The sequence below is a fragment of the Silurus aristotelis genome (genome assembly GCF_946808225.1).
Source record: "Silurus aristotelis genome assembly, chromosome: 9".
Lineage (NCBI taxonomy): Eukaryota > Metazoa > Chordata > Actinopteri > Siluriformes > Siluridae > Silurus > Silurus aristotelis.
The window spans coordinates 19,972,740-19,994,796 of record NC_139582.1 but is presented as its reverse complement, the minus strand read 5'-3'; the positions used below and the strand labels follow the sequence as shown (position 1 = coordinate 19,994,796).

Here is a 22,057-nt window from a genome sequence, read left to right as displayed (position 1 = left end):
GTATTTTCTGTTAAAACAAATGTCATTTCCTGAAATTGGTCTTTTTATTTATTAAATTATTAATAATGTATTTAAAGATTAGTCAATATATTATGTGTGATTTAAACAACTAGATTAACATACATACACTCTGATCTCAGCCTCATGATAATATACCAGATGGATTTCATCAATCGTACAGGATCAGAACAAACAATGCATATTCACAACTTGTGAACAGGACACCTTTTACTGAATTGGAGTAGCTATAAAATGGCATTGAAAACGTTTACATCATGCTCGGTGGTTGTTCGGATGATTGTGGTGATTTGGACATCGTTGTAGGGTCATACAGTCAAAAGCATATGGTCCTGGCGCATGGTGGATGTTATGATTCTGTACAAGCAGCTAGAACATTTTTCATACATATAATGGCAAGCAACTCATCATTCCCTCCCTCAGTTCCACTTCATTTGTTATATTAAAAATTGAATTCTAGCTTCCGTGGAGTCATGAACTGCTTCACGATATCGTCGGTGACGTGTTTGCGTCTCTCTTGGTGAGCTGCGATCATTGGTTGGAGGGTTTCTATGAGACGTTTCTTTAGCTCGCCTGTCAGGAGAGCTCCGCTGGTATAGTCCTGAGTAAAAAAAAAACAACAAAAAAACCCAGTAACAATTTAAACAATAGAAACATATTGGCTTCATAAAAACGAAAGAAAAAGTGAAATGTGCGCCGTGCTGTGTTTATATACCTGTCGTATTTTCTCCAGCTCTTCATCATCCTCGAGAAAGAAACTCAAGTACATGAACGAGACATCAAGGTCTGGGTTTCCGCCATATTTCCTGTGCTCCTCTATGGTGTCCTTCCCGCCAGAGAAGGCATGCTTGTTGATCTGTGTTATCAGAGTTACGGTGTTAATATGCAATTTTTTTATTTGGTAAGACAGTAAAAGAAAAACAGTGCCTGGCTGAGTGTGTAAGTGGGGGGGAAAAAAGGCTGGAACACTACCTTCGTTTTGATCTGTTTGGGTGTGTCGGTCAGGAAGATCGAAGAGTTCGGGTCACTGGCACTCATCTTGGTCTGAGCACCTTGTAATGCGGGGAAAAAAGTGGAGTGCAGAAGAGCAGGCTTGGGGTAACCTATTCGAGGAGCGACGTCTCGCGTCATGCGGAAATATGGGTCCTGATTGGAAAAGAAATATATTTTCAGAGGAAATCGTACTCAATATGGCACCATATGGTGCTAGATGACTAATATGCATATTTATTAGTTAATTGTAGTCATTTGCATATCTACAAATTACTATATATTAGGGGTGAAATGGTACACATATTCATGGATTCTTTAGCGGTTTATGTCCAGCTTCAAGAATTTCTCTTAAAAGGAATAAATCCTGACATATCAAGGGAATGAATGAATGAATGAATGAATGAAGGAAAGATGGAATGAATGAAGCCATTTGTTAAAGTATGCTGAAATATGTAGAACATTTAAGTAGAAAATATCTTTAGAAAATTAATGATTAAATGTAAAGCACACACACAAACACATGTACACATCTGTATTAACCAAGTGGGGTCAAACAAACAATTTAATTTCATTTTTCCATTTAATTAATTTAATTTGCCTATTTAATCGATTACTCAATTGAATCGAGATAATACAAGTGTATTGCACATTAATTAGATTATATATATATATTTGTATAAATTATTATAAAATAATTTTAAATAATATTTTACATATTATTTAACCAAGCAGGCATTTTATTTAAAATTGTGTTAAATATGTAAACTGTGGAGGTTCACAAATGTTAATAATAATAAACTGATTTATTACTTAATTATATAATGATATTAATTTATTCATATTAATTATAACATCAAAATGCAAATACATAAATAAGAAAATTTCAACTTCAAATTACTCAAATAAATAAATAAATAAATAAATAAATAAATAAAAATAAATAAATAAATAAAAAAGGTAGACGCACTGTACGGTGTTTTCTTTATGTTTTAGTTTAAAATGATCCCAAAACTTTATGCCGTTTTCTTTAGCCTGAATCTTCTCCTCACCAGTTGCTGCTTTCTCCCCGTTCCTCCATTTTTCAACACGTAGCGTCTTCTGTGTTTACCTGTCCAGAGCGCTCCAGTTTGGAGTTTACAGTTTAGAGAGTTTAGTGGGCGGTGCGTCAGTAATAATGGTCCGTGGGGAAACACAATGCTCCGTGTGTAGTCAAATGATCTAAACGATTTTTTGTATTTGAATTATTCGAGTCACTCGAAGGAATCATTTCAGCAAAAGATCGAACTCATCAGTACACTCTGTTGTAGTAGGAAGAAGAAAAGGGGGGAGAAAAAAAAGAGCCTCAAGAAAAAGGGAGACACCGAGCTGAGTATGAGTATGCTTGTGTGGTTATGCTCAAAACACTGAAAAGTAAATCGCAAAAAAGCGTGATTGCGGCCGCATAAAGCCAGGTTCTGTTTTTGGTGAAAAGAAAAACAACCCCTAAAAATAAATCAACCCTCCAAAAAAAAACCCCACAACAACCAAAAGGTCACTAACCTGGTCAATAGCACAGGGGATGAGACACTGCAAATCGGCCCTGCCATTAAAGATCTGTGGAAAACTGTTGCTGAAGGAAGGTGCTGCCTGTATTGCAGGAAAACTAATCTTTCCTTCAGAAAAACAGTAAACAGAGACAGAGATTTGGTGTGAAAGAAAAACATTTCAATATCTGACACAGCAGCAAGTAGTATACTTCAGGGCGACTTACCGATGCAGTCACTGTCTGTGAATCCGAATATGCCTTTAACCTGGTTAAAAGTTACATGCTTCTGTATTTTCAACATGTTTTTATAGAACGTTGGACTCGAGCTGCAGAGAAAACGCACCACAGACACATACAGTATAGTTTTATAGTCGCAAATCTCAAAGCTGAAATCAAAGCTCAAAGCTTTGTGAATATTGATAGTTGACATTTTTTTTAAACGATTGTAAATAAAATGCCCGCTTAGGTAAATAATATTTCATCAAAATAAAATATAAACAAATCAAATATAATAAATCGGATTAATACACTTTTTATTCTATGGATAAAAACGAGAAATCGGTTGAAATTGGAACAAAGCAAACTGATTAAATAAAATAAAATCAATGGAAATCAAATCAAATAGCTTACTTTTGTTAGACCTCATTTGGGTAATACAGATGTGTATATACAGTGCATCTGGAAAGTATTCACAGTGCTTCACTTTTTTCACATTTTGTTACGTTGCTGCTTTATTCCAAAATTCAAAATTGTAATCTATTGAATACATATGTACATTTATACATATATAAATTTGCGAAGATTTCAAACAAACTTTCATGTTGTCATTATAGTGTATTGTTTGTAAATATTTTAGGGAAAATAATAAATGTAATCCATTTTGGAATAAGGCTGTAACATAACAAAATGTGAAAAAAGTGAAGAACTGTGAATACTTTCCAGATGCACTATAAGAGTGTGCGCGCGTGTGTGTGTTTAACTAATTAACATTTAATTTTCTAAAGACATTTATTCACCCCCTCGATATGCGGAATGGTCAGGATTTTATCCTTGAAGCGATATGAATTCTTTAGCGATGACCAGGAAATGGCCGCGATTTCTCGTTTGTGCAAAAAAAACACACTGCAGATCATATTGGGTGCACTACAAATCATATTTCCACAGTGAAACTGCGCTAACTCTAGTTCCTTTTTAATACCCTTGCCATTGTTGTGTATGTTTTCTAAACAAAGTTGCCATGTAATACGTACGTGAGGGAACTCAGACTTTAACTATGTTCCGCGCAATATAATGGATTGCGTTCGGTACGCGTGGGAACCGAAAGCAGCCTGTCGAACCTTTTCTACTTCTACTACGTATACAACACACTGTAATTTACCCGATATAGTCGAGGTCTGAGAAAATGAAGGTCTTGTTGACGTCAAATCCGCAGGCGATGATGTCTTTGGCGTTCTCCACGCTGAAGCGGTAGCACTGCTCCTGCGACAGGTCCTTCCACAGGTACTTCTCGTCGTCGGTCAGCTGGATGACCAAAGGTACATTGAAGACATCCTGCAGCCACCTACAGGGACAGGTACGAAAAATTTAAAGCTTTTTGGAATATTAATCTTGTATGAATATTTATATATAAATATATAAGAAAACAGTCTTTTAAAGGAAGTTCTCTCTTTTTTTTTTAAGGTGCTTGAGAACCAGGTTTGGCATTAAGATGAGGGGTTCGGTGTTTCACATTAACACCACCTTCTCAGGATCAATCCTCCGGTCATACTTATTTCTGATCCAAAGTTTGCGGACACCCGACTGTTACACAGAATATCTTTATACTTCCTTTCACTGGAAGTAGGAGACCCAACCCTGTTCCAGCATGATGAAGACCCTGTGCACACACGTTTTGTCTTTTTGATGACGTTACAGTATAAATAATGTATGTGGTACAGACTGAGGCAATCACTGTCTATATAGTTGAGCCCTGGTCAGTGTTGACAAGACTAACAGCAGTAGCATTAGCGCTTTGAACAACATAGCCATTGTTACAAGTCTACCATGTTGTAGACTGATTTCCTGTAATGACAAACGTGCCCCACCCTGTTTTCTTCCTAAAGAAGCATGGAAGTTAGTTTGAAGGGGAAAAAAAAACAGCTGAAGTCACTTCAATCGCCTGCACATCCTCATTATTTGCGACTCACTTAGTGAAGATGAATGGAATAAGGTGGCCCACATGCATTGCTTCTGACGAAGGTCCTCTGCCCGTGTATAAGAAGAAGGACTTCTTGTTCTCGAAGGCGTCTAGGACCTGATGCATATCTCTATATAAAAAAATAAATAAATAAAAAAAAAGACAACATGAAAACGCTGCACCACTGCGGCAGGCGGAAAAGAAGGAAAGGATACGAGTTACCTGTGAGAGAAGAAGACTCCTCGGCGGAGGAAGCGGTGAGGGGTTTGCCCTGTGACTCGGCTTATTCTGTCGATCAGCTCCTGGTCGATCTTACTGCTTCCGAACCTCACTGTGAACAAAAACAAAACAAAAAAGCCCTGTTTTCCTGATGTATGATGTTTGGCGATAAAGCTGTGTAATGCAAGCCGACGGCCCCTTTTTTTATTCCTCTTATACAAAAACAATTTGGATGCAATGGTGTTTATCGTTGGGGGTTTAAGCCCCAGCACTGCTACTGCCACGGCTGCCACTACTGGAGCTTTACCCCCACTACTCCAAGGATTCCATACAGTTTTCTAAAAAAAATTTTTTCACATTTTTTTTTATTGTTGCATATGTCACACTGAATTTTTGCATATGTCACAAATCAGAACTTTACTGCGGTATGAATACTGACCTATGAGCTTGTCGTAATCCACTCCTTTGGCGCTGGTCGTGGACACATTCCAGGGGTCCACCTGGTCGTCTCCATCCTCCGTAACTGGTCCATTATTGCTCTGAGAAACGTCGTCATTGGGGGGACAACCAGCCTTGTAATCCTGCCCTGTGCTTTTTTTGTAGCAAACCTTCAGCTTCAAGAGCAGCTGTACAGCAGCATCGATCTCAGGCTGAAAGACAATGTGGCGTCGGTAATTACAAAATTATTTTAATTACCAAACATTTATTACAAATAAAGTGATTACTTACTTTAGCAGCTTTCTCTGACTTTAAGACTCGTACTTGGTCTCCTTGCAGAGTCAGTTTCTCATAAAGCTGCATTGCGGTCAGATCACAAGCGGTGTCTTCCTGACAGTCTGCCATGTTTTACTCTTCTATTAAAAGGGAAAAAAAACATTTTAATCTTAATCCAGAGCTGTGGCTTTTCTGCTTTGATTGTAAATGACACTGTATAAGTACATATTAGTTTTATATATAAAAAAAAAATTCAGTGATGTGTTTAAGTTATAACGTGTCTTCTTTTTGAAATTGTAAATCCATGCAAAAACTTTATTGTAGCTTTCACGGGCCAAACGATACTGGACTTTAGAGATAGCGATAGCTAGGTTGGATCGTACTTGCCGATAACTAATTAATCAACTGTTTTAAAATTGATATTGTATAAAATAAAATAATAATAATAAAACATGCATAATACTCATTGTAAAATAGTACTGAATTTTATTACAAAAAAGATCATGAAAATGTGCTAAATAAAATAAATACAAATATATTAATTATATTATTAAATAGCGACAAAAATAAAAGACGTGTTCAAACTGAAACAACAACTAATAAATAAAAAGTTTAGCCAAAATGAATAAAAAATTTTTTTTAAAAACACTTCTATTAAACAGCATGTGGTGTGAGTGATTCACCACTAGAGGCCGCTCTCATACTATATGACGCAACCTGTAAAAACTGTAGATATGAATTTTAATATAGCCTATAGTTGCGGAAATCAATTACCGGTACTGATTAATCAGCAAAACCGATTAAACGGTTGACCGCTACTAAATCTGTATCCGTAAACTTTTGTCTATATAGTGTACGTTCACCACTGAACCCAAAAGGTTCATGTGTATACATGTTATTACACAATAGTCATGGTGTTACAACATATCTGTTAGGCCTGAATAACTAGAATAATTTATTGTTTTGTATTATTATGAAGTGTGTACGCTGTTTTAATCTAAATCGTTTACAAGTAAAGTGTTTTCAAAGGTTCTTTGCACACAGGCAGATGCCATCATTTGTACCAAGTTGCTTTTATAATAGAATGTCAGGAAATAATTTAAACTGATTATTTAATAAGTACTTTTTAATTACGATGAACAAGTTTTCACAAATTGCAGCTAAAATTACTGTTTTTTGTTTAACAATGTATGAAAACTAACCCTAACCCTAACCCACACTCCTGAGACTTTTCAAACCTCGCAGTAAAGGTAAAGATAAAATGCCCCAATTGATGCTTTCCTAAGAGCATTCACTTGTCAGGGCTGTAAAAATGACTAACTGTCTAATGACTAACAATTCTTTACCATTCTTGCAGTGTATGTATTATTAAATAAGATAATGATAAGATCTGTCTTAACTAATTGTTTCCTTATTAAAACCCAGAATAAACATGATATGAAGCTTGAGAGCTTAAACAGAGGACAAAAATAAAAAATGGCTGTTAATTATTAGTATTAGTAAGGTGTTATGTAAAGGTGCCAGCTGTAAGGTGAAACCCTGCCAAAACAGTAGGCAAGAAATTGGAAGGATCACATTGGTGTGAGCGACACAAATAAATCAATCTTACTATTTAAAATAGTGTTTATTTATTCTGGTGCCCCTGGTAAACCACTGTCCTAGACATTTTGTTTATTTCTGGTCTGCTGATGTTTATTCAAAGCTGATTATTTAATAATTATGTAAAAAAAAAAAAAAAAAAAAACAATGACTATAATGTGCAAGGCGAGGGAGAGCTAACACTTAATACACCCTTCTGTTTGCTTTTTAAATAAAATATGAACCAATTAAAGCATCAACATTTTTTTTATGATGTTTACAAAACATCTGCTCTACATGGTAATACAGTACACTAACCCTTAACGGAGCACCATGTGTATTCAAAATATGGTCACCTGCCATAACTAACTACTAGTCAGCTGTATATACTATGATATTGTGGCTTTAACTTTAAATACTAATCGTCTATAAACTATTGTAAATGTTCATTTAAAAAGTTATAAATGAATATGGTACCGTTGCGTTTGTTGAAATAGCCGGCTTTCACTTGCATCAGATTTCTCAGCCTCAGTGCAATTGCAAAATGTTTCCGACTGAAACACACACAGCAAACATAGTTCCGGATGACCCGGACTAGAACAAATGCTCGGAATTAATAAATAAAAAATAAAAAATTGGAAACAATACAAGTTTAAAAACTAACTACGTCTAATATATAAAACATAATATATATATATATATATACGTATATATATGCCACACTTCTGATAGATACTGACCATTTGGCCCTGGTAGAACTCGCTCAAATCCTTACGTTTGCCCATTTTTCCTGCTTCTAACAAATCAACTTATATATATATATATATATATATATATATATATATATATATATATATATATATATATATATATATATATATATAACATATATAACATATAACATATATATATGTTATTTATTTCTATATTTTAGAAATAATGTTATGTTATTTATTTCTATATTTTCTTTTTACATTTATTTATTTATTTCCATCACTTCCCCGCCCGCAATCAGTCACGTGATCGAGCGCACCCCTTTCCCACAGATTCATCTTACGTCAATGGTCACATGTTTGTAGCAGATGTTTCATTTTAGAACGTTTTTTAAAATATATATTTATTTAAGATATTTTAAACTTATCATTGCAGATACATATTAATAAATTACATATTTATAAAATATTTTTTATGCCTCGTAGCTTCAACATGAGTTGTGACGTCACTACTAAGAAGCCAGATCCCGGAAATAGGAAGCCAAAATACGGGTGGGAATACAAAAACACACATCGCATATCTTCGGGCTGGTGCAGTCCTAACGGCTCGCATTTTGTGCTGTTTAACGCGAAAGGTCGTGTTTTAGATGTGCATGTAAATTTGCACGGATCTTCTAGTTTCATCTCTTTTTTTGTGTATACGTAAAGAGTTATTGCGTTTGGATTAGTCTTTTTCTTCTTTTTTTCCACCACCAAAATAGAACTGGTAAATTCTCAACATCCCATTAGAAATGTAAAAGGCTCTCCAGTGCATAATTCCTACTCGCAAATTTCGCATTTCGATTGCGTTGTCTACTCCAACATGCGATAGTGACGTAATTTCAACATGGCGGCGCACGTAGTAAAAAGTGAGCCCAAAGATATAACAGCGTGATGTGAGGTTTTTTTAAGCAGTATTTTAAATTCGTGTTATTTGAAATTAATTGATACTTTTGATAATTGGAATATACATTCGTTTTTTAAAGATTTGATCCGTTCCGATTTGCGGCGCTGTTGACAGTAAAAAGTCTAAAAAAAAAAGGACACTAACCTAAAAACTCCATAGTTTTGTTATTATTATTATTTAATAATGTAGACATGTTAATGTGACTTCAGTTATTTCTTCTTCTGCTTCTTCTTTTTCTTTTGGCTTCTCCCATCATAGATTCGGAATATTCCACGATAAACTAAAAACCGACTGCTAATTCACAGAATTTCCAACAGATGGAGACAAAATCCAATCCTCTTGCAGTACAGCTTTAGTTAACATTTCATACAGCACTGCATCATGAACTCATTGGTGGACTATGATTGCGACAGTGAGGACAGTTTAGAAGCAGAAGAGACCATTTTTGAGTCTAAAGAAACTATACAAAGCGTTGCATCACACCTAAAGAGGCCACGTGTCCATGACCACAAGTTAAAATCAGATGAGTATAAAACCCCATCAGGTTCAGAGCAGCTAAAGACAGCATGTCCTGCCTTGTCCCAAGCTTCTGCTTCTTTAAAAAGATCTCAGCCCACTCCGGGTGGACTGAGACCGTACGTTTCAAAGAGACAGAGAATGATCACCAGTCAGCCCAAGTCAGCACCAGTGCTACAAACAGAAAACTCACCTGAACTTCCAACTACAAACCTGCGTCTTCTCTCAGAGGTCTCGGACAGAGTGCAGCCATTCCTGGGCACAAAGGTGGTGCAAGGCAAGCTGCCAAAACGTGTCCAGCATCAGCTTCATGGTCATCACGGCCCGGTTAACACGGTGCAGTGGTGCCCAGTGCCACATCTTAGCCACCTGCTGCTCTCAGCCTCCATGGACAAGACCTTTAAGGTGAGAGCGTATATCACTAATAAGGCTTTCGATTTCATGCTTCTGTAAATCAAATAATCTCTGTATACACTTTGATATTTATATTTTTCTCTATCTGGCTTCCATGATAATACATTTTCCTGCCAGTTTACCAGACAGTAGATGAAAACTGATGTTCTGCCATCATTATGCCATTGATCAGAGAAATAATACTGGATTGTTCGATGTATGCTTTTTTACCCCATGCTGTGCTCAAGTATGAATATATGTATGAAGAAAGTACTTTATTTATCTAAGTTTACATGCGATCACCCTCAAAATTGTCCGCTTGCACGATACAGCACTCCCAGCATTCTTGACCTGACACTTCTTGAATAGATAGATAGATAGATAGATAGATAGATAGATAGATAGATAGATAGATAGATAGATAGATAGATAGATAGATAGATAGATAGATAGTTAGTTAGTTAGTGTGTCAGTGTGTCAAACACCTTTTTCGATTCGTGCCGGATCTCTAGAGTGGTGCAAAAACAGGGACCAACTGTGATTGTTGGAGTTCAGACTGGTTTCCTCAGCAGACAGACAACTACTAATACATTTATGTGGAAGACCTCAGTCCACCCTGTTTATTTATAAATGAGGCTCCTGGAGTCTGTGTGTTGCTGGATGAATCTCTTGCTTTTTAGGGGGATTATGATTAATATTCATCACAGATCCAGGATGTACAGCATCAGGGCTGTTTCTAGCATTTATTGCATCCTATGTGATATTCCTATTGTCATATTTGAGCGTATGATACTCTCTAGGAAAGCTTTAAAAAAGTGGACACGCCTTGACTTGATTGTTGCGAAATTGTGAATTATGCTATTATAGGAAACATCCCTGGAAACATCCCTGTTTATGCTCATCATGGTCAGGCCATTGAAACGTTGCTGCCACTCTCTCCATCCCTATTTCTCTTCCTAATAGCACTATCACCTGAGAAAATACTCAGATAATCACAATTGAACCGAATACATCAAACTAAGTAGTAGCAGTAATAATAATAGTAGTAGTAATAATAATAATAATAATAATAATAATAATAATAATAATAATAATAATAATAATCTTCCTAGGCCACTTGTTTTCCAATACGGCATTCGCGACCTCCACTAGGGGTCGCCAAAGTTTTTCAAAGCGGTCGCCAAGCACACTCGATTTGTGAACTTATTATATTTTTGAAAGCACAATAAATAATTATTGTTGTGTAAAGAGTTGTTATAACTGATGTTTGTTTTTAGTTTTTAGAATACAAAACAAAAAAAACAATCATAGATTAATTTTTTGATTAAATGATATTCATCGATTTTAATTTGCTCCTTTTGTTTGGTCATCAGTGAAATAGCATAGCCTGAAAAGTAAAGTCTGTCCTTGTGAACCCTTGCATGTTGTTTCATGTTTTTAAGGCAATAAGTGAAATGGATAGGTTTGTTTGACATTTACATTAACAGATCAAAATGTTAATGCTTCTGTCATTTGCATTTATTATAAATATATATATAAATGACTGTCACATGAAATGAAATGTTTGCTAATGTGTTTGAATTTGAGAAGGCAATGTGGGTCCTTAAAAATGTTCAATGTTAAAATAGGGGTCTCCTGGGGGAAAAAAAAAAAAAAGGGTTGGGAATCACCACCCTAGGCAACCACCTAGTTTGCCTATGCCTGGAAACGGTGCTGTACCGCATCCTTTTTCTTCTACACCTGCCCTTTGTTTTCCTGATTCCAACTAGAAATATTCAAAACCATATTTTTCAGGTCACACAGGAGCATTAGCATTACTCCCACTGCACAGCTGGCTGAGAATAAGCTGAGCAGATGGTGTGATTTATGTGCTAGGCGCTAGCAGGGTGCGGGTTCATTTGCAGTCCAGGCGACTCGTCCAATTTCTTCTCCTTCCTGATTTCGTCTTTGAGCTCTAATAATTAGTTGATGCAGTCTGATCTAGTCCTGAACGAATGATCCCACGTTCCCCTATTAATGAATCGAACACTGTGCATGCCATACGTGATATATTTGCCACTGAAGGTCAATGCTTCTGCGATGCACTTTTAATCATTTGTTTCGAGAAGCCGTAATGAGAAATGATGGAGCCAAATTCTTTTTAACAAGGTGGAGTAACCATGGGGAATAAGAATCCTTCATAATCGAGCACAAATACTTTCAACTACCATTAGAAGAACCCATGTAGGAGAGTAGAAACCCATGAAAGAACCATAGAAAGAGAACATTAGGTACAAGAGAACTGATTTTGGATTCTGCAGATACTTTATATTAGCCACTGAAGGGCAGTGTTCTTCCAGGACACATTTACAGTGTGGACGATGAAGCTGATGTAAGAAATGAGCTTTATGTTTCCAAACAGACCAGCACTTTGACTAAACAAATCCCTGATTGGGCACTCAAGCTGTCAATCAATCAATTCCAAAAGATACATAAGCATCAGAGTGCTTATTATGCGAGCATCATTTTTGTTTATGTCTCCGAATCCATCCATCGTTTGTTCCTGTCGTATTTGATTTGTTCGAGATTCGGCACACTCTCTCGCTGTGCTGTGAAGCTTTCAGTGATGAAATCAGGGAAGGGATTAAAGCAGTCTCTTGGGGAGCTTTCGAAACTGCATTCTTGCTTGTTAAGTGAGCTCACATCATTAGGATAGGCTTCTGAATCAGACAGCACGGCCTCGCGGGTACGCGCCCTGCAAACGACAGGCAGAAGTAAATGAGCCCACACTTCACTAGATGTTGGCTCTCAAGTATGGTGGCTTTTGTTTATTTCACATTTAAATGCAGAGAAATTGTCAGGTTTTTATTTATTTATTTATTTATTTATTTATTTATTTATTTTTTATTGAGAGTTTAGGTGTGCCCTGTGCATGCTTTCTTTTCTTTATCCACAAATACGAGATATGAATATAAAGTGATTAGAAACTGAAATTTGGCTGCTATGTATTGTATTTTGTTATATAGTATATAATAGTATGGATTTTCCCCATTAAGTCACACATTCCCTTATAGGTTATATGGCCAAAGGTTTTCTTGGACAACTCACATTCATTTCCTCCTTCAACACTCCATTCCAAATTTCTGCATTTAGTCACATTTTTTTTTTTTATAAGCTCTACTATTGGAAGGGCTATCATTAGGTTTAGAGGTCGATAGTGGATTTTACTGATAGCTAGATTGGAACATACTTCCCGATAATCAACATTTTTAAAATGCATACTGGATTAAAAAAGAAATAAAAAAACGCTCCATGTTAAAAAGTACTGAACTTTATTACAAAAAAATACCTAATCCTAATAAAAATGTGATAAATGAAATATATTAATCATATAAAAATTGAGGAAAATAAAACATGTATACAAAGTAAAACAAAATAATAATAGCTGGAGCATGGAGTAACTGTTCCTTTGACAAATGAATCGAAAGGGTTTGCTTCAATAGTCCATCTTTTTACCTCCAACTAATAACAATTTGATAATTCTTGCCTAGCTAGCTGCTCTTCACCTTCACTAAAGCTACTCATAAGGGAGGCCAAAGGCAAAGACTTACTGCACTTCTTTTGAAATATACAAACCGTTTTTTGATTGATACTAATGCTACCATCACAGTGCATCTGAGGAGCACAAAGGAACATAGCTATCAGCCCTCTCTGCATAGATTGGGTTAATTTCGCTCTATTGGCCAAAGGAAGAGAATAAATCCTTTATTTACCCAGAGACAGATTTGGGCATCAGAATCAGGAAATGATGCAAACCTGACTATATCAGTGTGGTTAAAATAACCATTTGACCAATAGGGACTTGATCAATATGCACGTGTCTCATTTTTATGTAGAATTATGAAAGTGTATGAATTCTCACTTTGACAGTTTCGGCTTAATCTTATATTAAAGTTTGTTAGACATTGGTTTATGAATTATGAGTTAAGCATCTGTAAAAGGAATGAATGTGAATTCTGTCTGGGAGCAAAATGAAACATGGTGGATTCAATATGGTTCAAATTTTCTGATTTACTGTCAATGAAAAACTATTGACAGGAGAAAAAACACCTCTATGCTGCTGTAATTGAAATTGTATTAGCTCTTAATGAGACCACTGCCAATGACCGAACAGTTCGGGATCAGTAACCTGAATGCCTTCGCTCTTGTACTGCTATATAATGAATGTTTCACAGCTGTAGCTCTGCAACCTACAGTCTTCTCTAAATGTATTGGTACAGAAAGGCCAGTTTCTTAGTTTTGTATTACCCTAGAACATGTGAAAAGCAGCGTAGATGCTAGTTGTCTAAAATTGGGTGAAAGAAGAACCATAAGAAAAGATAATGCAATGACAGAAGTCAGAGGATACAGAAAGGCTTAGACAAATATGCACAAATATGGCACTACAAATTCATTAAATTGGTGGAGGAACTTGAAGTTTATGTAAATGTGTACATACTATATCTATTATCACTATATCAAAAAAGCAGATGAATTTTCACCAAAGACAAATAATATTTTTGGACTAAATGTCCTGAGGTAAAATTTAAAATGTATTTATCTCTCTATTATATTGTAGCATGCTGAACAATGCTGTTAGCTATAATGTCTCTGTGGTCGAAGGTTTGGGATGGTGCAGGAAGTGGGCGGTGCCTTCAGACTTACTCCACCCACTGCGGGGCAGTTCGAAGTGCACATTGGTTGCCATGTGGACGACGCCTCCTTTGTGGTTCCTTTGACAACACGGCCTCTGTAACAGATTTGGAGACGGGTAAGTAATTTCAACCATCTCCATCCATGCATCCACGCTCTTGGAGCTGACGTTTTGACATTTCGGCTGATCCGTCCACATAGGAGCTTTTATCAATTGCACCACTCGCTGCTGTTGAAGATGTTCTCCACGTGGACATCTTAAAAAACACTTAAAATTAGATTAGAAACTGTGAAGATGTATTTGGACTACAATTGCACTCAAGTGTCCAGCAGTGAACAGTTGGCAACCTCGACGATGATTGAACTATAATGAATGACTATCCGGTGTTCAGGATGAGGATGTGTTACTCTCAGGGTTTCTCGCGTCAGGGAGTTACACACAGATAAATTTATGAATTTAGATTTTTATATACATTTATTTGTGTAATGTCAAGTTGTGACAATATCCATTGTTATAATATGCTGTAGAAATTAAATAAAATAGAATTTTCTTGAGTCTTGCCAATATAATTTGCTCCTCAATGCTATGCAGAGAATATCATGGGGACATGGTAGCTCTGGTAAATTAAAGCTCTGGGTTACTGATCTGCAGGTCAGGGGTTCAAGCCCTGGTATTGTCAAGTTGCCACTCTTAGGGTCCTTGAGCAAGGCCTCTGTGCTCCCTGCACTCTGACCCCAGTTTCCTACATCGTTGGGATATGCGAAGAAATTATTTCCCTATGGGAGCAATCATGTATTTTAAATAAATAAAAACATGGCCATTTTTCAGGGCTTTTTCTTTTTATATTATTATTATTAAGCAAAGAACCTCAAACTATACTGTATACTTTATAATCTTTTGCAGTTGCATTCTTTTTTGTTTGCTTAGTTGGAGTCCTGAACTGTAGAATCTGAAAATCTGAAATCTGTGGAAAATTAATTAAAGCAATTAATAATAATAACAATAACAATAATAATAATAATAATAATAATAATAATAATAATAATAATAATAATAACAATCTTTATTTTATATAGCGCCATAAATGTTGCATCTCAAAGCACTTTCCAAGCAAAAAATTAGTGAATAAAATAAAAAATGAAAAAAAAAATAAGTAAATAAAATAAAGATACAAAGATACATCACAAAAACAAAACAAAATCACCTGAAAGCTTTCCTGAAAATTTTTGTTTTAAGTGCAGATTTAAAAACACTAAAAGATTCAGCCTGTGACAAGAAATATGTGTTTAATCCATTTAATCTTGAAGTGCATGGTGTCAGAATAAAAAAATTGGTTTCTAGTTATTTTTTTCCAGTGCTGCACATTTTATTTTCTGTTTTTAGGTCAGGTGGTTACCAGGGCGGACAACACATTCAAGGTCAGCTGTCTTGCCTTTCAGCCCTCAGATCCTGCTCTCTTTCTGTGTGGGGGATTCAGTTCTGATGTCAAGGCGTGGGATTCGAGGACCTGCAAGGCAAGTTTGATTTCTAAAATTTGATTGATGAATTTTGAGTAGTGTTTGGTCTAAGAAATCGATTTAATAGCTACATACTGTGTTTGTATGTCTGTTCTGTAGACCAAATTACAGGTAAAAGCCGCTTTTTATTGTTGCCTTTTTTTATTGGCAAATTAGAAAATCCGCTATTGCAGCCAGGCTGATAACCTGAGGGTCCGGACGCTGCTCTTATGGACTTCATTCTAATAAATCTTTAGATTGTCTTTTATTTGGTTTATTCTATGAGTTTTTAACTTTTCCACCTCTTTGCATCTATCTATCTATCTATCTATCTATCTATCTATCTATCTATCTATCTATCTATCTATCTATCTATCTATCTATCCATCTATCCATCTATCCATCTATCCATCCATCCATCCATCCATCCATCCATCCATCCATCCATTCATTGACATAACATCTATCTATCTTTCAACATAACGTCTGTCTGTCTGTCTGTCTGTCTGTCTGTCTGTCTGTCTGTCTGTCTGTCTGTCTGTCTGTCTGTCTGTCTGTCTGTCTATCTATCTATCTATCTATCTATCTATCTATCTATCTATCTATCTATCTATCAACATAATGTCCATCCATCCATCCATCCATCCATCCATCCATCCATCCATCCATCTAATAATTTATCTGCCTAACACCCACCCACCCAACCATCAATTAAAATAAACTGTAATCGATTTTCCAGATGGTCAGATTGTACAAGGCTGGAATTCAGCAGACATTAGACATCCTATTCCTGGGTGAAGGGAAAGAGTTTGTGACCAGCAGTGATGTTGTCAGTCGAGACTCTGCAGATCGCACACTTATCGCCTGGGACTTTGGGACTACTGCCAAAATCTCCAACCAGATATACCACGTAAGAAATACTACATTATACAAACACGTATACTAGTACATAAATTTTCCCAGCCTCAGAAACAACTTCCGGTTGACACAAAGTAAAACGGATAACGCGTTCACCGACTTTGTTCTTTAATGAGGAAAAAGAAACAATAACTCACGAATAATTAACTCTTCAACACCAAATTCTTGCTTGCATCTACACTAGATCATGTTTATGTGCACTCCTGCCCTATTCGCAACAGCACAACCTCTGCAAGCATTTGAGTCTCTCGTTCCTCCCACAGGGTCAATTTTGTCCTCGACTGGCGTATGTTAAGTCTGCCTCAAACCCTGAAGCCTAAACTGCTCCTTAGTTTTAAAACTCCCACCTCTGTTATCACCCTGTAAAACATATTTGGAAGCCCAGAAATTAGACTAAACTACATGGACAAAAGTTTGTGGACACCTGAGCATAAAATTCGTATGGGTTTTTTTAACATCTAATTCTATATTTAGTCCTGTTTGCTGTTAAAATAACCTCCACTCTCCTGGGAAGATAATTCAGTAGATTTTGGAGTGTGCTTGTGGAGATTTCAAGAGTGTTACTCAAGTCAGTTACTGGTTTAGATGAGATGAGGAGGTCTGGGATGCAGTTAGTGTTCCAATTCATCCCAAAGGTGTTCAATTAAGGTCAGAGCTCTACAGTAGGAGATCTTCCACTCCATCTCATTTGAAGCATATCTTCATTAAGCATATTATGGAGTTTATTTGTGTGATTAATACTAGCGAAAAAAAACCATTCTATAAAATTGTGTGCCTTTTTGGTAACAATTGGGATAGAACCACATAAAGCTGTGTCCCAATACTTTTGCAAGCTCAAAAATGACCATCTGCTCCAAGTGAAAGTACTACTTTAAAAAAGTAGAAGTACCCAACAAAAAACCACTCAATTACAGTACCATGAGTTAATGTAATTCGTTTCTTTCCACCTCTGCTTATGGCGCAGGAGAGATACACCTGTCCCAGTCTGGCCATGCACCCTCAGGAGGACTCGTTTGTTGCTCAGACCAACGGGAATTACATCGCACTCTTCTCAGCGCAGAAGCCATACCGGATGAACAAGAGGAAGAGATATGAAGGGCACAAGGTTAATAAGTTCTGCACTCACATCAGACCCAAGCCCCATTTAATCAACACCTCATTTCTCGCTCAACAGCCCATAAAAGAACATCAGATTTGTGGTATAGGTTATGTCTGGATCGTTTTTTCAGCCATTTTTGTTTATGTTCCAGGTGGAAGGTTATGCCGTGCAATGCCAGTGGTCTTCAGATGGGACCATACTTACAACAGGGAGTTCCACAGGCTCGGTGCATTTCTACGAGTTTCAGAGTGCACGCTGCTTGCTCACACTCCAGGCTCATCAGCAGGCTTGTGTATGTGCATCGTATCATCCTGTAATACCTGCTGTGGTTGCCACATGTGACTGGGGAGGGGAGATCAAGATATGGAACCAACAACCTTAAAGGCTTCCCTTCTGCTGTAGAAATGATTGCCAAGATGCTGTGTTTATAGCAGAAATTTCTATATTCTGATCTAATGTGAAATTTTAATTGTCATATAAATGTTGTGTAAGATATGTATATTAACATGCACAGATTTTTCCCAGTGTAGTGTCTTAATGGTAAAAGTAAAAAATGAAAAATTCCTGCAAAGGCTCCAAAAATGCACTGATTTACATTATCTGAAAGAAAAAAAGTCATAATTCTCTGAAATGTTTTATTATTTTTTTTTTTAAAGTGGTTTCGAGTTTTTTTCTTTCTCATAATGATATTTAAAAAACTTATACTTATAAAACTATATTAAATATGTACCAGTTATTAAGACTATAGAAATCCTGGCAAATGGTGCTTTATATATTTGCTTTAAAACAGTAAATATATTATATTACATAAAACCTTTATTGAGTTGGATTTGTGAACACTGTCAGATAAACATATTGTCTACATAGTAAAGATGTCATATGTAAATATGTACAATATTTCTACATGGTAATAATTTTTATATTTAAGACCAAATTTGCTGTAAAGGGGTGGCGGTCAGTTTGGCCACTTTGGAGCTCAATTATGCTCTGGATAAGACCGGATGAAATGGCAGTGTGTTAATTATTATTATTATTTTATTTTTTTTTTTTTTACTGATGAGGACCAAAAAATACCACAAGAAAGACATGAAAGATTAAACACCAATAAAATGGTGTGTCCTGTTAAACCATTTTGCAGGTTTAACAAGGAACCATAGTCAAGCATGTTGAAAGGACTCTATATTAAAAGTACCCCCCCCCTTTTTTTTTATTTTTTTATTTTTTTAAGTTTTTTTTTTAAAAGCATACATTTGTCTAAAAGAGTACAGATGTGTTTGATTAATTGTCGATAGCTAATTATAGATAGTAAAGACAATAGGTTTGGCAAATACAATGTTTTTTATCATCATATTGTCCTTTAAATCAGGTGCATCTACACTTGCATTATCCCCACTCAGAATTTGTGCACTTGCAAGATAAAAACTGAGCATTAAACCAAAGCTAGATTGTAATCTGTGTTTATTTATTGAACAAACACAAAAAGTGTCAAACCATGCATCAAGCAAACAACTGATGAATCTGAGGTAGAACAGGAACAGGAAAATTGAGCAGGTGAGCAAAACTGTTTAGCATTAACAAGAGAATATGTTTGTTTCATACGGACTAAAGACAAATTATGTCAAATCCAACAACAACAACAACAAAAAAACAACACACAATTGCCAGTTTATTAGGTACTTATACCTGCACTTACTGGTTATTTTATCTGTTTGTATTGTCTTGCATGGAAATCTATAAATGTAACATTTGAATATTATTTGATCGATTTTAATGATCAAACTCGCATCTATTTTCAGTATAGTATATTAAATAAAAGTTAAACAATGCTTGATTTGGAGTCAATCCATAGTTACATAATAAGCAGCAAACTAAAACAGTGAAAAATTTGCACATAATTAAAAAAAAAAAAAAAAAAAAACATTGATCTGATGCAGATCGTAACGTTTGTTAGGCCTACAAAAAGGTACCTTTTGGACACGTGACCATCTCCCTGTGCCTGTCTTAAAATGTATTCATCAATCTTGTACTCATCAAACATAACGATTCTAATCATCTAGTAATGAAGAAAATAATAATTACACCCTAAATGATGTTTTTAACACTGATTTTGAGGGACATGGGGTATATCTGTAGGAGAATGCTAAGGAAGGAGGAAAATAGGAAGGCCAAGGAGGAGGTTTATGGATGTGGTGAGGGAAGACATGCAGGTAGTTGGTTTGAAAGAGGCAGATGTAGAGGACAGGGGGCTGAGCACTGGAACACTCATCACATTCATAACAATGAATATACCTGCCTTGCATTATGCAGTTCCCCCATGTACAAACAGTTCTTATCTGCCATGCGACTTCTGAACGTGTGCTGTAGTATCCAGGCGTGAGCTGGAGCCTCCATGGATTGGACTTGTTTGTTCGGCATGTTCCACAGATTCCAAGTTCTGGCGAATTTTGTGTCCGAGGCGACATATTCTTTCTCCTGTTCTTCGAACAGTTCCTGAACAATTTGGTGCAATGTTGTGGATGTGTGAGGAGGAGTAACTTGCTAAAAGAGGTCATGAGGAGGTGTAACTTGGTGTGCTTGGCCATTTTTCCAGCTTTTAACACATTAACTTCTGGAACCTGCTGCCTAATATATCCCATTACTTAATAGGTGCTATAATGAGATCAACATTATTCATTGCACCTATTGGTTGTTAAATAGGATTGGCTGATGATGGTAAATGCCTTTTCAGTGAGTTGTGGTTTGGGGAAGGTCCATCTATAGTTGTGATCTTCATGTGTCCACAAACATTTTTTAATTGATTTATTTATTTGCAATAAAGATTAGTGTATTTATTCAGACGTAAAATTGGCCTATTTATATGTAGCCAAAGGTTTAGTACAACCAGTGCTCGAATTGAGTCAAGTCTTATGGGGGATCCCCAGTTGTTGTGTAATTCATATATTTTTTCTAAAATAATCTTTGGGACCCCCCTAAGACTATTTTTTATTCGTCATGGGGGTTCCTAATGCCTTATGGGGAGTCCTAAATCCCCCCCAGCCTAAATTCGAGCACTGAGTACAACTACAAGTTAGGTATTCCTAATAAACTGGCAAATACATGCACAGTATATTGAAAGTGAAAAGGGTTCAAACAAACAAACAAAATTCAATAAATGAATAAATAGAAGTAGATAAAACCTCATTCTATCTACTACTCATTCACAGTGGGTCAATCTAAATGCAGCAGGTTGAAAAATAATAATTAGCAAACAAATAAATAATTTAACAAATGCAGACATAAAGCAAAAGTCATTGCATCTAATAATTTCGGAGGAAATTTTGAGAATTTGTTTTTCACATGACACAAAAATACAGTGAATGCAGTTGCACAAATCGCATGTTGTAAACAGTCTAGTGCTTTAAAATAAGCTTTTGTTTTGGATTAATAAGACTTTTGTTCATTTTAAGAACCAGGACACAAAAATCCACACGAATCGTGTACTAGAGGCTTACTTTGTAAATACCTTAATGGATAAAGGCATTTTGAGGACATTCCATGCAAATATTCCAAGACACGCTTTTAAAGCAGAGGACTTTAACCTAGCTAATGCCCTTTCTCACGTTGCTCTACAATTTCATAATCAGTTAGGCAGAATTTTGTAACTTTTTCAACTAAATGATTGCTTGGCATATGTGTGCTAGTAGCTTTAATTACAGAAAATATGTCTGCAATCATTGCAAATCCATGTCAAGGCTAGTGCAAGTGTACACTACCAGTCAAAAGTTTGGGCACACCTTCTTATTCAATAGTTTTTCTTAATTTTTTACATTTTTAGTATTGTTTATTAATACTGAACACATTGTAATTATGACACATATGAAATAATCAATAAATGTGGCAAATAACCCAGATTATGTTTTATTTTTTCGATTCTTTAAAGAAACCACTTTTTGCATTAATGAGTGCTTTGCACATTCTTGACATTCCCATAGTCAGCCTCATGAGTTATGGAACCTGGAATGGTTTTCCAACAAGAAGTTCCCACAGGTGTTGAGTACTTGTTGACTGCTTTTCCTTCCTTGGTTTTCCTTACCTGGGTCGG

General features: G+C 36.0%; 2 protein-coding genes across 2 annotated transcripts; one reads left to right on the top strand and one right to left on the bottom strand.

Annotated features, from left to right (window-relative positions):
- Positions 1–25: 25 nt before the first annotated feature.
- On the bottom strand, positions 26–7,801 carry wars1 (tryptophanyl-tRNA synthetase 1). The gene is made up of 11 exons (XM_083550493.1): positions 7,701–7,801; positions 5,661–5,785; positions 5,371–5,581; positions 4,935–5,043; positions 4,723–4,842; positions 3,915–4,097; positions 2,762–2,862; positions 2,551–2,663; positions 991–1,164; positions 734–874; positions 26–619 (listed from the first exon to the last, which is right to left on the bottom strand). The coding sequence occupies exons 2-11, from the start codon at positions 5,772–5,774 to the stop codon at positions 461–463; spliced, it is 1,425 nt and encodes a 474-aa protein (XP_083406619.1). The 5' UTR covers positions 5,775–5,785; positions 7,701–7,801; the 3' UTR covers positions 26–460.
- Positions 7,802–8,708: 907 nt separating this feature from the next.
- Positions 8,709–19,427, top strand: wdr25 (WD repeat domain 25). The gene is made up of 7 exons (XM_083550498.1): positions 8,709–8,871; positions 9,188–9,803; positions 14,433–14,580; positions 15,847–15,977; positions 16,699–16,869; positions 17,842–17,982; positions 18,128–19,427. Exons 2-7 carry the CDS (start codon positions 9,264–9,266, stop codon positions 18,356–18,358), a joined length of 1,362 nt encoding a protein of 453 aa, XP_083406624.1. The 5' UTR covers positions 8,709–8,871; positions 9,188–9,263; the 3' UTR covers positions 18,359–19,427.
- The last annotated feature ends 2,630 nt before the right edge of the window (positions 19,428–22,057 follow it).